At 37.3% G+C, this 14379-nt stretch overlaps 1 protein-coding gene across 1 annotated transcript in view; it reads left to right on the forward strand.

The window, feature by feature from the left end:
* LOC129223250 (junctophilin-1-like) overlaps nt 1–11824 on the forward strand; it is a 31033-nt gene extending 19209 nt beyond the window's left edge. The window contains exons 5-6 of the mRNA XM_054857815.1: nt 10041–10942; nt 11807–11824. Coding sequence (XP_054713790.1) covers nt 10041–10942; nt 11807–11824 — 920 coding nt within the window. The remainder of the gene's footprint in view (nt 1–10040; nt 10943–11806) is intronic.
* Nucleotides 11825–14379: the final 2555 nt, after the last annotated feature.

The following is a 14379-nucleotide window of genomic DNA, read 5'->3' on the forward strand; positions in this document are numbered from 1 at the left end:
ATTCACCAGCAGCATTACTTTTGAAGGCTTTGTTTAGCTGGAAAAAATAAAGCTTAGCGTTACGCACGGGATATTTTTTCGAGAATCTCCCTAATTATGTTGCAGTATAGAACTAAAGATATCAACACTTTTATATCAGTATTCAAAAGTATCTTCCAAACAAAAAGTTTAGAATTACTAGATTGTGCAATTAGTTGTGCACAGCTAAAGACAAAAAATTTTCGCTCTCTAAACAAAATGTAGAGAGCAGATACTATAAACTTGCTAGCAGAGTGCAGCATTAAACCTCCTACAGTTTTTTTTTTTTTTTTTTTGAGCAATCACAATTGCTTATTGTTCTCACTTGACTGTTTTGATGTCCTTTGATTTTATTTTCCCACCGCCACCCTCTGCACCATCACCGTCGACCGGCTCCTCACGATGCCTGCTCCTATAGCGAAAGCCGTCTCCAGGTTGCATCCATGTCCTACACACACGCGCATACATACACAACTACACACGCACACATACACACGCACAAACACACACATACACCGACACACACGCATACATACAGACACCTACACATACACAAAAACATACACACAAAATACCCACACATTCATGCCTGCACACAGACACAAACACATATGCCTACACACACATACACATACCCCCCCCCCACACACATTCATACACACAAACTACCCACACACTTATGCCAGCACACAGACACAAAACACACATGCCTACACACACATACACATACCCCCTACCCACCTACACACAAACACCACACGCCTACATACACACACTCGTGATTGCGAAAAAACATAATTTGAATCCAAGATGTAAAATTCAAATTAATTATAATTTTTTTTTACTTTTATTTTTAATGTCAAAGAAATATAAAGCGGTGGAAAATTAAACCCACGTGTGTGTGTGTGTGTGTGTGTGATTCAAAAGCTACCCGAAAATGAGTGTCTATTTAATTACCTTAACACGCGTTTTAAAATGTTTGTTTTTCCATGGTATTTTTAAAATATAAAACGAAAATGAAATGAATATAGTACATACTTAAGCTTTAAAAAATCAATCTCAAATTCAAATACAACTCCACTTTTTTGCCCATGTTGCGTGAAAAAAATCGAGACAAACTATTTTCCTTGTGTTGATTTCGATCATTATGATAAAAAAAAAAAAAAAACCTACCACGAAAAATATTGACCCCCTCCCCCCTCCCAGGAGATGAACATTTTTCAGCATTTTAGTCAAAATGAGTAAAAATGAACGGTTGCATTTTTTTACCCAAGTTGTTTTCCTTGCATTAACGCTGCATCGACAAAGAAACTACTTTCACAGAATTCATATACGTACTACTAATTCTAAAGAATAAAGATACTAGTACATTTGACTACAAAACCCCTTCTTCCATTTGACCTTTCAACCAACTGAAATATTGGAGTTTCATGTTGTTAGTACTAAGTTCCACAGTACATTTTTATCATATTAGCGCCTCAGAGCAACAGTAAGGCATCTAATCCCAGGAATAACACTAAGATATCTTACTATTGCTCTGAGGCAACGATATTGTTACAAATTCTGTAAATATTATTTTTTTATGATTAATTTGCTGTAATCCGGCTAAATTTTGCGTTTGTTCCATTATTTTTTATCTAAAATTATTGTAGTAACTTAACCTGTAAATAGTTTTCTAGTAATGAAAATACATTCGAATAAGGTATATGGTCCCTCCATTTCTGAAAACATAAGATTTGTGAATGGAATAAAAAGAAAACATCGAGAAGCATTTCGAATTTTTGTCGAACTTTCCAAAGCGGTATACAAGCCGTGTGGCATTTGAATGAGGGAGTCAGTTAGTAGTTTGTTTTCCAACTGTGGAGTCTCGTTTTCAGCGTTCCGCTGGAAGTGTGTATCAGCCTTTGCGCTGTGTTTTTTGCGTATTTGGATGTAAATACGTGTGCCATCGTCGAGTTTACGGTGTTAATTGATATTTGCTTAATTGCTATGGCTAATTTAACAGTTGTTAACGATATTTCTTGTACATGGTTGTAAATAAATCTCCCGTGTTTTTCTCAAGAACCGTGTAGTCATTCCGAAGAAAGTTTGAAGCTGCATCGAACGCGTAACAATATGATAAAATGTACTGTGAAATCTAGTACTAACAACGTGAAACTCCATTGAAAATTGATCTTTACCAAACATCGAATTTCTTCTTTGCATATAAAGCAAGAACTAAAACTGAAAACCTACTTTCTTTAGACCCGGATTTTTTTAATTTTATTTATCCTATTTAAAATATCCTTCACAGTCACACGCACAACTCAACATGCACACGCTCTCTCTCTCTCTAACATTCTAAGAAACAATAATAACTCTAATTGCCAAAACATGCTTACAAAAAAATAAATGCCGTAAAATCGCGTTGCAACGAAATATCCGTTTCAACGAAATAAGTTTTCAGTCCCGATTTCATTGTCATTGCATTACTCGAATTTCATTACAACGAAATTCCCGTTACAACGAACAAAATTCACGGTCCCTTCAAGTTCTCTGTAAGGGGATTTCACTGTTTACTCAGACGATAGAGCAAAATATATGGCAATTGAATAATTCTGTTTAGTTCTTTTTACAAGGTCCTAATTTTTTGTTTTAACAATATTGCTTTTTAAAAGTAGACTATATTTTTCACACCTTGTTTTCTTTCATTTACGCTGATTTTTTGATATTTGTAAAAACATTTTGCAGGAGTGCCCACCAAAGGGTTGGGGGGGGGGGGATCGTGGCGCAAGCTGCACCATTGAAATTTTTAGGGAAGAGTTGTTTTCAGGGGAAGTTCCCTTTTTTTTTGGGGGGGGGGGGGCACTGCTCTTAAAATGATACAGTAATGTATGGTTTTACTAAGTAACTAGTTTTCACGCTACTTTGATCAAAGATGGTGGCTTTTAATAGTTTTACTAGCTGCGTCGCCCGACTTTGCACGGCCTACCTCGAAAATAAAAGTTATGTTACGTGACGCGTACTGAACACTCAGGATTGAACAAAAAAATCAGTGAAATTTTGCGGTAGATTGCAGAAAAATAACCAAAAAGTAAATATTTTATATACCCTGATTACAGGAAAAGCCTTTTAAAAAAAGCAAGAATTTTACTCGTTCATATTCGAGAAACATAAATGGCAACAGATCTTTCGTCTCAATGATTTTCTTCACGCTAAAAATTCATAGAGTAAAGAAATTACATAGAGAGGCCCTGCTATACTAAGAAATTGAAGCTGGAAGTTGTACCACTGTATCCCAAGATTCTTAGCTTCTTGCTGAGTATCTTGAGATACATCTTGATTCAAACAATCCATTACTGAATCTCAATTGGTTGTTAATTTAAAATTAGATATTAATACAAGTTTATGAAGCACGTTTTTGAAATTGCATTAAAACATGAATTAAAATGCAAACCAATCCGCCAGCTACTTGATTCGGTCTCTTTGCGATCGCGAAGCGATCATGTCAGCATAACCCCACCCCGCCTATCATTGCACCGCTGTATTCCATAATTCCGGCTTCAATTTCATCTAAATTTTACCATAGACGGGGCCTCTCTATGTATATTTCTTTACTCTAATGTATAAATTTTAATAAAAGCATTGTTGTGAAAAGTTGAGACGAAACACTGAATAATAATCTGAATGGAAGAAAGCCTTCGAAAAATAGGAATTTTATGTCTAAATCTAAGTGTCATAATTAATAGTTTTTAATTGATATCTCCATTAATTATTATCGGAGGATTATGTTAAATAACCAAACATAAAGACGGGAAGATTATGAATCCATCGATACCTGGTTCGATGGTCAGTTCACTGTCGTTCAGAAGAAGTAACTCGGACATAGATGACTATATTGGTGCATACATAGATACATACGCTCAGTTTTTAATTATATAAGATTTACTAGGAAAATTATTTTACATTGTAAATGAACTTTTAATATTATTAAATTGCTTGTTTTATTTTTGCGAATAATTTCATGCATGGCCCCACTCAATACTTAGGAATGAGCGCCAGCGTCATTAATTGAGTGGGGCCATGTTTCATGGTGTAATGATCCTATAATGTCTAATTCATTTATTTCGAGATATTTTTAACCTCTAAGGGGTGCGGAACACATTTAAAAACAATTATCAAACAAATTAGAGTTTTGAAATTTTTTGCACTGATTCACCATGTATTTAATAAAAAAAAATCATAACATAAAATTTTTTTAAAAAATATTTAAATTTATTAAAAAAAAAGAATGGGGTTGCTTTAAATCGCTGAAACTACTGTTGATCAATTTTCAAATTTTTTTCAAAAAATTATGCAGAAATATCTAAGCTATAATATTTATTCTGCGATTTAAAAAATATTAATTCAATTTAAAAAAATATTTGAAGAAAAAAATCGAAGATACTGCAAAAAAATGATTTTTTTTTAAGCAATAGCTTTTTTTTTCAAATCCGCCGAATAAAAAATTAAAGTAAACTGTTTGAAAAAGATATGCTTCAAATTTCATTTAAAAAAAAAATCTTTTTCAGTTCTTGACTTATAAGAGTTTGAATGCAAAAAATTGGTGAAAATTGCATCAGTTAGAAAAACGCGATTGAAGTTTTAAAGTTAAAAATAATATTAGTTAAATGCATGCAACAAAAATAAGTATATCTTTCGATCTAATTAAGATAGAAACAAGATCCAAACGTCCTTTTAAGCAGAAAAAGACGGAAAAGTTATTTAAATGATTTTTTTTTTTTAATGCGAAATTTGATGATTTTTGTGTCCCGTACCCTTTTTACAGAAATTTTAATGCTGTTTGGTGGCTTATTTTATTTAATTACAATATCTGGGAAACTTTTCTTTTTTGCTTTATTTCTTTCTTTTCGTGTACATTTTTCGAAAAAGTTTACTAAATGCAACAAATTGTAAAAATTGCTTTTTGATTTTTAAAAACTATTTCAATCAGCTTGGTTCTCCCTAAAAAGTATGAAATAAAATAAGTATGTGATTTCATGATTACAACACCCAAAAATTGCAATTGATCTTAATATCTTTGTACTTAGGTTAATTCTAAAGCAGTCAGTAAAATTTAAATTACTAGGAGGGTTTTCCCCCTGCTCGCTGGCCCTCACTAGCCCACGAAGATTGATTCGCAATCTTATTTGATAAGCAAAAAATTAAGTTTTCTATTAAGAAGAATCAGATTAAAAGACGGGTAACGAGTTCCGTTTCAAACAAAATGAAAATCACCCTCTCCCTCCCGTAGAAAATAGAATTAAGTACAGAGCTCATAATTAGAACACAATCCTGCTCCTACCCGAAGATGAAAAGAACTTGATAGAAATAAAGTCAACTCTCGATAACTCGAATTCCCAAGGGACCGGCTAAAACGTGTGAGTTATGGGAAGTTTTCACTACTGTCTCAAGAGTTTGGGATCCGATGAAAACTTCAAGATAAAAGAATGTTCAAGTTTAAAGCTTCGAGTTATCAAGATTCGACTGTATATATAACCGATATGTTTATTTTATTTTTTTCAAGCGCTTTAAAGAGCACTTTTCACGGGTAAACTAACTTGTACCAACTTTCACAGCTATAGGTGCTAAGGGGCTCCTGAGCAATTTTAAATCGGCAATTTTGTACGTTTAAAAAGTCAGTTTCAAATTCGTGGTCTCTAGAAATATATTTTGCTCTTCAGCTCCGGGCTTGAATTGAGTTCAGCCTAGGACTTATTGCTATAATAGAAACTCTTATATGTGATGTTCTAATTAATCCAGAAAATTGGAACAAGATTTGTCTGAAGCAGAAAAAAAATCTTTTTCAAACGACATAGAATGTTAAGGTGTGTCGAAAATCTTTTATCCCTTTGATAGGAATTTACGTGAAATTTTAGCTTAAAAAATTACAAAAAAAAAAAAAAAAAACTAGTTCGAAACTTAAAATAAAAAATCTCAGGTACAAACCCCCCGGGGCTCGAATTAATTTTGTACAAAATTTCAAGGCTGTAGGTGTTAGATGGTTTTCTGGACGCAGGATCGCCACAGACATTATTACACAATTTCTTTAACGTTATATTTTTTTAATATACAGGCGTCCCACGTAGAACACGGTACTTCTACAACACGGTTTCGATATTGCACGATACGAACCTTGAATTTAATACTTCATGGTTTTGATGTAACGCAAATGTTATTTTTAAAAAGGATGGAACTTCATTTTTGTTTAATACATTCTGTTAATAGTTGATAACTTTAAGTTTTTACTTTGTTTTTATGAAACTTGGTTTCGATATAACACGGTACGCATCCTTTGATTTACATTATTTCTAAGACTCGTATCACAATTTCGATGGAACACGATACATCTTAACCTGATTTTTTTTTCATTCACATACATAATTGGTATTAAAAATAAGTGAAAATGTTTTTTTTTAAAGTCTCGTATAACACGGTTTCGATACTACACGGAACGAATTAACCGTGTTACACGAGAGACACCTGTATAGAGAAAAGTATCAGGAAAGCACTATAGACGGTATAGTAAAAGCTTATTCGTACAAAGCTGTATACCGCCTTTTTCTACCCTCAATTTTTTAAACCGTTTGAGTATGATTCATTTACGACTAGTTAATCTGCAATATAACTTCCTAAAGCAAATTTTGGATTTTGCAGTACACATAGAAATGATTATCAAGCAAATTTCTTCAAATCAGATATGCTAACACTTTACAGATATGTTTCTTAAAACTTCTTATTATATTATCCCTGCCAGAAAAAAATCTCAGCAATGAATAAAATTCTCTGCACTTGTCTAAGCATTAATGAAACCTGTGGCAGAATTTTTCGCTCTTCTTTTTTTAACACTTGGCCCCCTTCCATTCGACTTCTGTAGCATACGAAATCAAGCCGATTACGATGAAGGAAGATTGCGTCCATCGATAATAAGAAGCCGGCTTGATTATAAAATTAAGGCTTTGTAGTGGCATCATTTTGAAAAGGACAAACAATGTTTACAATGCAACGAGAGGGCGCTTCGGAAAAGGGTGGAAAGGAGCCAAATTGAGATCAAAATAAGTTCTTTCGGGCCCTCTTTCTGTTTTTAACATTCAGTCGGTAGCAAAGTGAGGAATTCGGCTGCTCCGGCGACTGAAGGTCGACACATTTAAAAGTAAGTGAATATGCCTTGATTTTAGACAATTTGTGCGAAATGCAAATGTTGCGGTACCATGTGAAATTATGTCTAATATTTGATGACAATTAACTCAGTGTGTTGAAAAAGAGCGTTTTATTTTAACTATCTGATTAACTAAACAAAATGGCGGCAACGTGTTCAACCAAATTAGTGTGCAAGGGTTAGTTTGTTGTAACTACACCTTTAAAACGACATTTTTCCTACTATCGCTTTCGCACTTTCTTTTCATTCATGTTTAGTTGATCATTTTATTTTCCTTTTTCTTGTCACAAAGTTATAAACTTCTAATCAGTAAGACTGAATATAAATACTCCTTCTTGAAACTCTAACCAATTTATTGTTTAGCAACTTTTGGCAACAGACGTAACCAATTGTTTAATTAAAAGCTTCGAATTGGTACTTAAAGTCCTGGTAACTTGTGCAGTGGCGGAAATAAGTTTTTAAACCCCCCTTTCAGTACAGGGGTATACTAAAAAAAACATAACTGTAAGTTATTTTACATAAATTGCCGATATTTTGTCAGAATGCAAGTATCCAATATTGTATATAATATACTGCTGGCCACACAAAATACAGCATCAAAAATATCCAGAAATATCACAGCGAAATTAAATTTGGCAGATAACATGGTGTACAAGGATCAACCGGTTGAAATTACAGCCTCTTATGACGAGTGGGATGATGACAAAATCTGTAGTTAATGTGAAGCCGCCATTCTTGGCTGCTACACTCGGCGTAGAATCAAAGAGGCTTTGGATGTATCCTTGGGGTACAACAGTAGATGCGGCGTAGGGGTACAACAGTAGTTGCGGCTTCCACATATTGCTAACGTTGAACTTGTGTAGCAGCGGGTGGTGTATCACGGGTCGTTATGCAAGCATGGACCACACGTTTTTGATTGGCGATTTATCGGGAGGACAAGCAGGCCAAGGGAGCAATTCAATCTGATGAGTGAAGAACATTGCGTGACGTTTGAGGTCGCGCATTATCCTGTTGGAGTATGGCTGATTGCAAGCACTGAATTTATGGGAGGGCCACAGGCTCCAACACCTTAGAGATGAAGTTTAGCTGCCGGCAATGCGTACTAGAGAGATGCGGCAGCGTAATCCAATATCATCCCCAACCATAGTAATGAGTGCAGGACCAGTGTGGCGATGCATAACGCAACAATTAAGCAGTCTCTCACCACTGTTTTTAGACTCAAATCCGACTATTGTGGTGTTGCAGGCAGAAACAGGATTCTTCAGTAAACACTGTCATTCCATTCCGTTGTCCACGTCCGCCGTTCATCGCACCATTGGCGGCGAAACGTTTGTGGTTTCCAGTCAACTGCAAAACGAAGCAATAAACGTCTTGTGGACATTCCACTGTGCTGCAAACGGCGTCGAATGGCACGAGTGGACTGAATGATGCGTATTATGGTTCTTGATGTGGTTGCGCGATCCATATCATTGTCATGTGCACGGGTAGTTGTGCAACGAGATAGGTGGATAGAAGCAATCGATTCCCTCTGCATCCAACATTTACAGATCCGCACCACAGTTGCTTGGTTTAGTTCAACAAGTTGATCAATTTCTCTGAAGGATAATCTGCAATCTCTATAGGCTACAATTCTTCCTCGGTCGAATTTAGAAACTTGATCAAAAGACGATCGATGTCTTCCACGAGTCATGAGTATTAAACAGTTTACGCGCCGTATTTCAAACCGCCCCTTACATATAGCACTTGCGATTGGCGCTACGGTCGTCCGTGGTGTGCGTCTGCTCTGCAATGCAAATGATTTTCATACTTCATTGCCGCAGACACATTGTACATGGTTTGCATGCTTACTTCAGGGTGTTGAATTTTGAATGGTTAACAGTGTATATTTCTATAGGTACGTCAATAGTTTTGGAAGAATACGGACACGGGCTATCAGTTTGAAGAGCAAGTTTTTTTATTTTAGCCTGTCTTTTTTGCGGGTCAACCCACGTGATCAGCTGCATTGCTGATATAAGCTATAAGATTTCTGGTAAAGGAAACAAAATTCATTCTAGGGGATGAGGGAACGAGGGTCAGAACAGCACTTTTCATCTATATTTATATTTCATGTTAGAATTAGCAAAGAAAAAGAAAAATACCGCAGTAGCTTTTGTGCACCACGGGTAAATGTTTTTCTGAGAAAAGGAGCACCGTTGGCTTTCTTGGAGCTTTGCGTATGGCGGGAATGATAATTGAACAGCAAAAGAACGTTGGCCGGCCCCAAGTATAATTCATTCCTCATTTTTACTTTTTTAATTAACTTTTGTAGGCTTCCGGGTTTGTAAGTAATTCTACTTCATTAAAAACGCCATTCACGATGCATGCACAATATTGGCAGCCCGGTTATGACGGCCAGGACTGCAGTTCTCCCTTGTTATGCACTCATCTGTCTGGAATAGTCAATAAACGAACTGGAGCTTGAGGTCCTCTTATTGTAGTTGAGAGTACCTTCAAACTGGAGGCTAAAATAAAGAGTTTTCAAGCTATGGTGCGGTTGATTCTCGCTGATGTGCTAAATTAATTTTAGCTTCCAGTTTAAAGGTAATATCAGCTATCATTAGAGGACATATGACTACAGTTCGGTTATTGACTAATTCAGACTGATGACTGCACATTAAGGACGAAACTGCAATCTCTGGATTTTATAACTGGAGCTGTCGGAGTTTTGTATGTAGTTCTGCTTTAGCCCTGACTCAAGGGCTAAAGCAGAACTACATGACTTAATGCTACAGAACTTAATGCTTATGTTATCGCGTTACTTTCATTGGATATTAGTACGCAACAGCATTCTTCCGGCATCTTTCAGGTACTGGTTTTTTAAGACGAAAATTCGCATCTAGTCAAGATTCCACCGAATTCGGACAACACGTCACCAGCGAGGACTTTTCCCGCCGATCTCTGCTAGTACCGAGCCCAGGGGACTTCAGCAGGTCCGAATTCGACGAGACCCGCCTCAGCCCGCAGCCGCCGCCCGCGCAGTCGGCACTCCTCGACGTCTTCCGCAACACCTCGGACCGCCGGCCGTCGGCGGCCGGATTCCTCAGACGCCCCTCTGCCGTCAACTTCCACCGCCGGCCCTCCACCGTCGTAGAGCTTAAGTACGTTCCTTCCTCGATCGAGCAGGAATTCATTCCGAACAATCCAGCAGCAGCAGCTCACAACTACAACCGTCCTCAGCAGCAGCCATTGTTGAACTTGCAACAGGTCGTCGACGATCACCACAATCACTACTACCAGACCAATCCGGAGAGTGACTCCAATCCGCGGGGTAAGAAGAAGAAGAAGCCTGGCATTGATCTGACAGAACTTTCCAAAATCTACGGCATACCCCTCAGCAGGCCTCTAACCATGGACGACGACGAAGGCTCTTCATCCTTCCTGCCACAGAGACGGTCCACCATGCCCAACGTTCTGGACGGGTCCACAGACACGGAGGGGTCTTCGGGGGAAGGGTTCGTGCGAACGGGTTCCCTGTATAGCGCCACCAGGAAGATGGAAGCACAGTCCAAGAACAGTTCCATTGCCAGTGTGAGGAAGAATAGCCTTCCGGACATCAGCAGCATCGGAGCATCCGACTCTAAGTTGCTGTCCCGGGAAGCCATTGCGATCCTGAGTTCTCAAAGGCGCGAAGCCATCAGGAGACAGGAAGAAGAAGCGATGCGACTGAGAGCAAATCCATTACTATATCTGTTCAGCCCTGAAATCTGGGTAAGTGAGAGCAATTTAATGTCTTAATTATACCGATACAGTTCCTCTTCTATGTCGTACAATGAAAGTGGCTGTATACAGGGCCGTCAGCCTAGTTGGAAAAACTAGGGGCCAGGCTCGATGTCGGTGGGGTTATGTTATAAATTTGAGGGGGGGGGGGGGTTCTGGCGACCAAACTGACAAGTTGCCTGGTTTGACTCTCGGCGGCCCTGGCAGTATAATGTGATTCATCATTTATAGCACTCTGAAAAACTCAAAAACATCGAGCTCGTAGGAAATGGGGAGGACAGTAAACGCGATAAGGAAATCATGACTTCCACAGTGTACTCCTCATCAGGAAGTTTGGCACCAATTTTCTTTTGAAATCGAATTCTTATAACAAACAACAATGTTTTCAAGAAAAACTTGTTTCTCTAACGCTCGATCAAAGCAACCTATGCTCATCTTTTGTTTCCAACCGATTTTTATGTGGACTTGTCCAAGGCCGAGCCCCAAGGATTTTGAGCTGGACAGGATATGCAGTAAAAATTCACGCAATATCTGCGTCTTATAGCTATTTTAAATTACAACAGTTTAGTCCTCTCTACCCGTAGCTTAAAGCCAGGCTCGGATCTGCGTATCCGCAAACCCCATAGTGTGGGGGGGGGGGGGCACGTCCTTGGGACAGTCATCCGTACGGGACAAGAAATTGGAAAAGGAAAATAGCACTAAGACTTTCTAACGTTGCAAGTATACACTATCGGCCTCTGGGGAGGAGCCCTTCAAATTTTGTTGCAGGGTGTCCCAAAATTCATAGACCCGGGCTTGCTTAAAGCTATGTCTCTAGCAGTCCATAAGCGAATTTTTTGTGTTTATCTTTTTTAGCGGCTACAAGGTGGTTAGTCGTCTTGGTTCCACTTAATAACAATGGTACATATGTTTGATTTAATATATCATTTGCCTAACTAATTACCATGAATACATGGAGATTGTTTTTTGCTTGACGGTCATGATCAATCTCGTTTTAATGGCTGTTTCTACCACTGGATAAAAAGGTTCCTTACATGGTGTAAAGAAATAAGGAGATGAAACTGAAGCCTCATGGGATACATCAATGTGAAGATGAGCAGTTAGAGCCGCTATATTCAGGGGTATCTATACAGGGGTCTTAAGCAGAGTTATGGTAACGTAATCGCTTCGCAAGAATGCTTATAACCAATCTCGCGAAGTGACCGAATACCAAATCAAGTAGCTGGCTGATAGGTTTGCATTTTAATTCATGTTTTAATGCAATTTCAAAAACGTGCTTCATGAACTTGCAACAATTTTTAAGTTTAAATTGAGATCCAGTAATGGAATTTTTTGAATCAAAATGTATCTCAATATATTTAGCGAGAAGCTAAGGATCTTGCGATCGGTGCAACTTCCGGCTTCAATTTCTTAGTATAGCGGGAGCCTCTATGTAATTTCTTTACTCTATGGTTTCTTAGTAAAAGCGGATGCTTTCATCAGCTGTTTCATGTACCCGCTTCTTCCTTACAAATTTGCATTTAATTCAAATAATTGTTTCAAAACTGCTGATTCTAAGAAGCTCCAGTCATTCTATTCTTTTTAGAAGTACTATGTTCACAAAATTATTTAGCATATTTCAGATAAGTATCAAAATATCAAATGAAGTCCGAATATCCTTTTTCCCTGCTGAACTCATTTATCTGATTACTAGGGTTTCCAATCCCGCTCCGAATTCAGTCCAGCGGGATTTCGGGATTGACTTTATTCTTCTAAAAGTTAACTTTTAGTGCTAAATAGAAAAGGTTGTGCTTTTTAGGCATGACTGCTTTTGTTAATTGAATTGATTGTTTTCTCGAATTCCGTATGCCATTTGTAGAGTACTGCGAAGTCACATACCAATCACCAACTATCGTTTGGTACGCAAAACGTGCCCTACGCTTCGTATGGGATGGGAAGAGATTTTGCGCAAAAAAATAATGCGATTAATGAAAACGCGAGCAATGGTTCCACTGCAATTTGTTTTACAAGATCCCCATAAGCTTCATGATCTTCTAAAATGTTTCACTTACTAGTCGCTGTCGCAGTAAAAAATTTGGGACAACTTCGCTAATTTTACCTCTCACAAACATTAAAAAACTTAGTCGCTTAAGGTACTGCGGGTCATTCTGTGTTTTATCCAAGTGTGTGTCACCTCTTATAGAGTCGTGCCGAACATTGAAAATTATTCAGCTTATTCCTCCGATGTAATTTTCAAGATACTACTCACATTAATAATATCAGCTTCACGGTGACAAAGACATCGGCAGGCACTTTCTACAGGTTCGAGAGCATAGATAATGTTAGGTTTTTCATTGCTTTCTTCTTCAGAGGAAAATGTTGTGCAGTTTTTACTAAGTTAAAGATCTTGAGTGTTTTCCTTAAGCTTATTGAAGCGTTCCAACATTATATTCAAAGGGTACTCCTGCGGGTTTTTCTATCTGTAATGCACTTTTTCAATTTTTTCTAAAGCAAATTTCTGGGTTTCAACTTTTAGTGAAATTTGAACTGCTGAACGTATGAAAACAAAAACCTCGAATGAGAATATCTATTCATTCTCAGAAAAATATACTTGATTTTTATTGTGTTCTTAAAAAGCAAATCCATTGTTCATCATATGAGACGCAAAGTTTTTCTTGCTACTCTTGCAAAAATACGAGGTGATTGAAACTTCAAATGATGCTTGTGAAACATTCGTTTTATGAGCGACAAAAATGTTTGAGAACGTTTGCACAGAAAATCCTTGTGGGATTGAAAATCTTGCGGGATTCGGGATTGGAAACCCCAATAATTACCCTATTACTCTTCGTTTGTCAGCTTTTCGCATCAAACGTGGTCGGGCAATATCTGTTAATTATACTGTTCGAATTCATTTATGTGGTTTAAAAAATGTCATCATTTTTTTTTTTCTCTCAAAGAACTGAATCGTAGAGTAGCGGCACGTCCGCCATCTTGGGACTAAACGATGCTTTCTTCTTATATCTGTTTTCTGTTATGATGAAGTAGCGTGTTTTGCTTCTTGAGTTTTTTTTTTTTTTTTTTTTTTTCAACATACGAAACGAAATCTGTGTTGAGAAAAACCTATAATTCGATATAAAAACCATTTTTGTACGTCATATATTAAATAAACTGTAATATTGGTAGCCATTTTGAAAAATGGCGCCATCTTGGATCTTAACGGTTTTTGAAAGTGCCTCTGGGTCTTAATTTCATTGTACAGTCATAAACAACATTCCTACCCAGTGGGCATCTTCTTATCACAATTTGAAGTTTTCCATCTATTAGCTCTCCAGCTATGTAGCAAACATAGGAAGGAAGCGGCATTTTCACTTCCTATATAACCTCCTTAAAGAGTATGCGTTAGGGTGGAGCAAAAATAAAAACGATTTTTTTTTTTTTTTTTTTTTTTG

Source organism: Uloborus diversus, chromosome 5, assembly GCF_026930045.1.
Source record: "Uloborus diversus isolate 005 chromosome 5, Udiv.v.3.1, whole genome shotgun sequence".
Lineage (NCBI taxonomy): Eukaryota > Metazoa > Arthropoda > Arachnida > Araneae > Uloboridae > Uloborus > Uloborus diversus.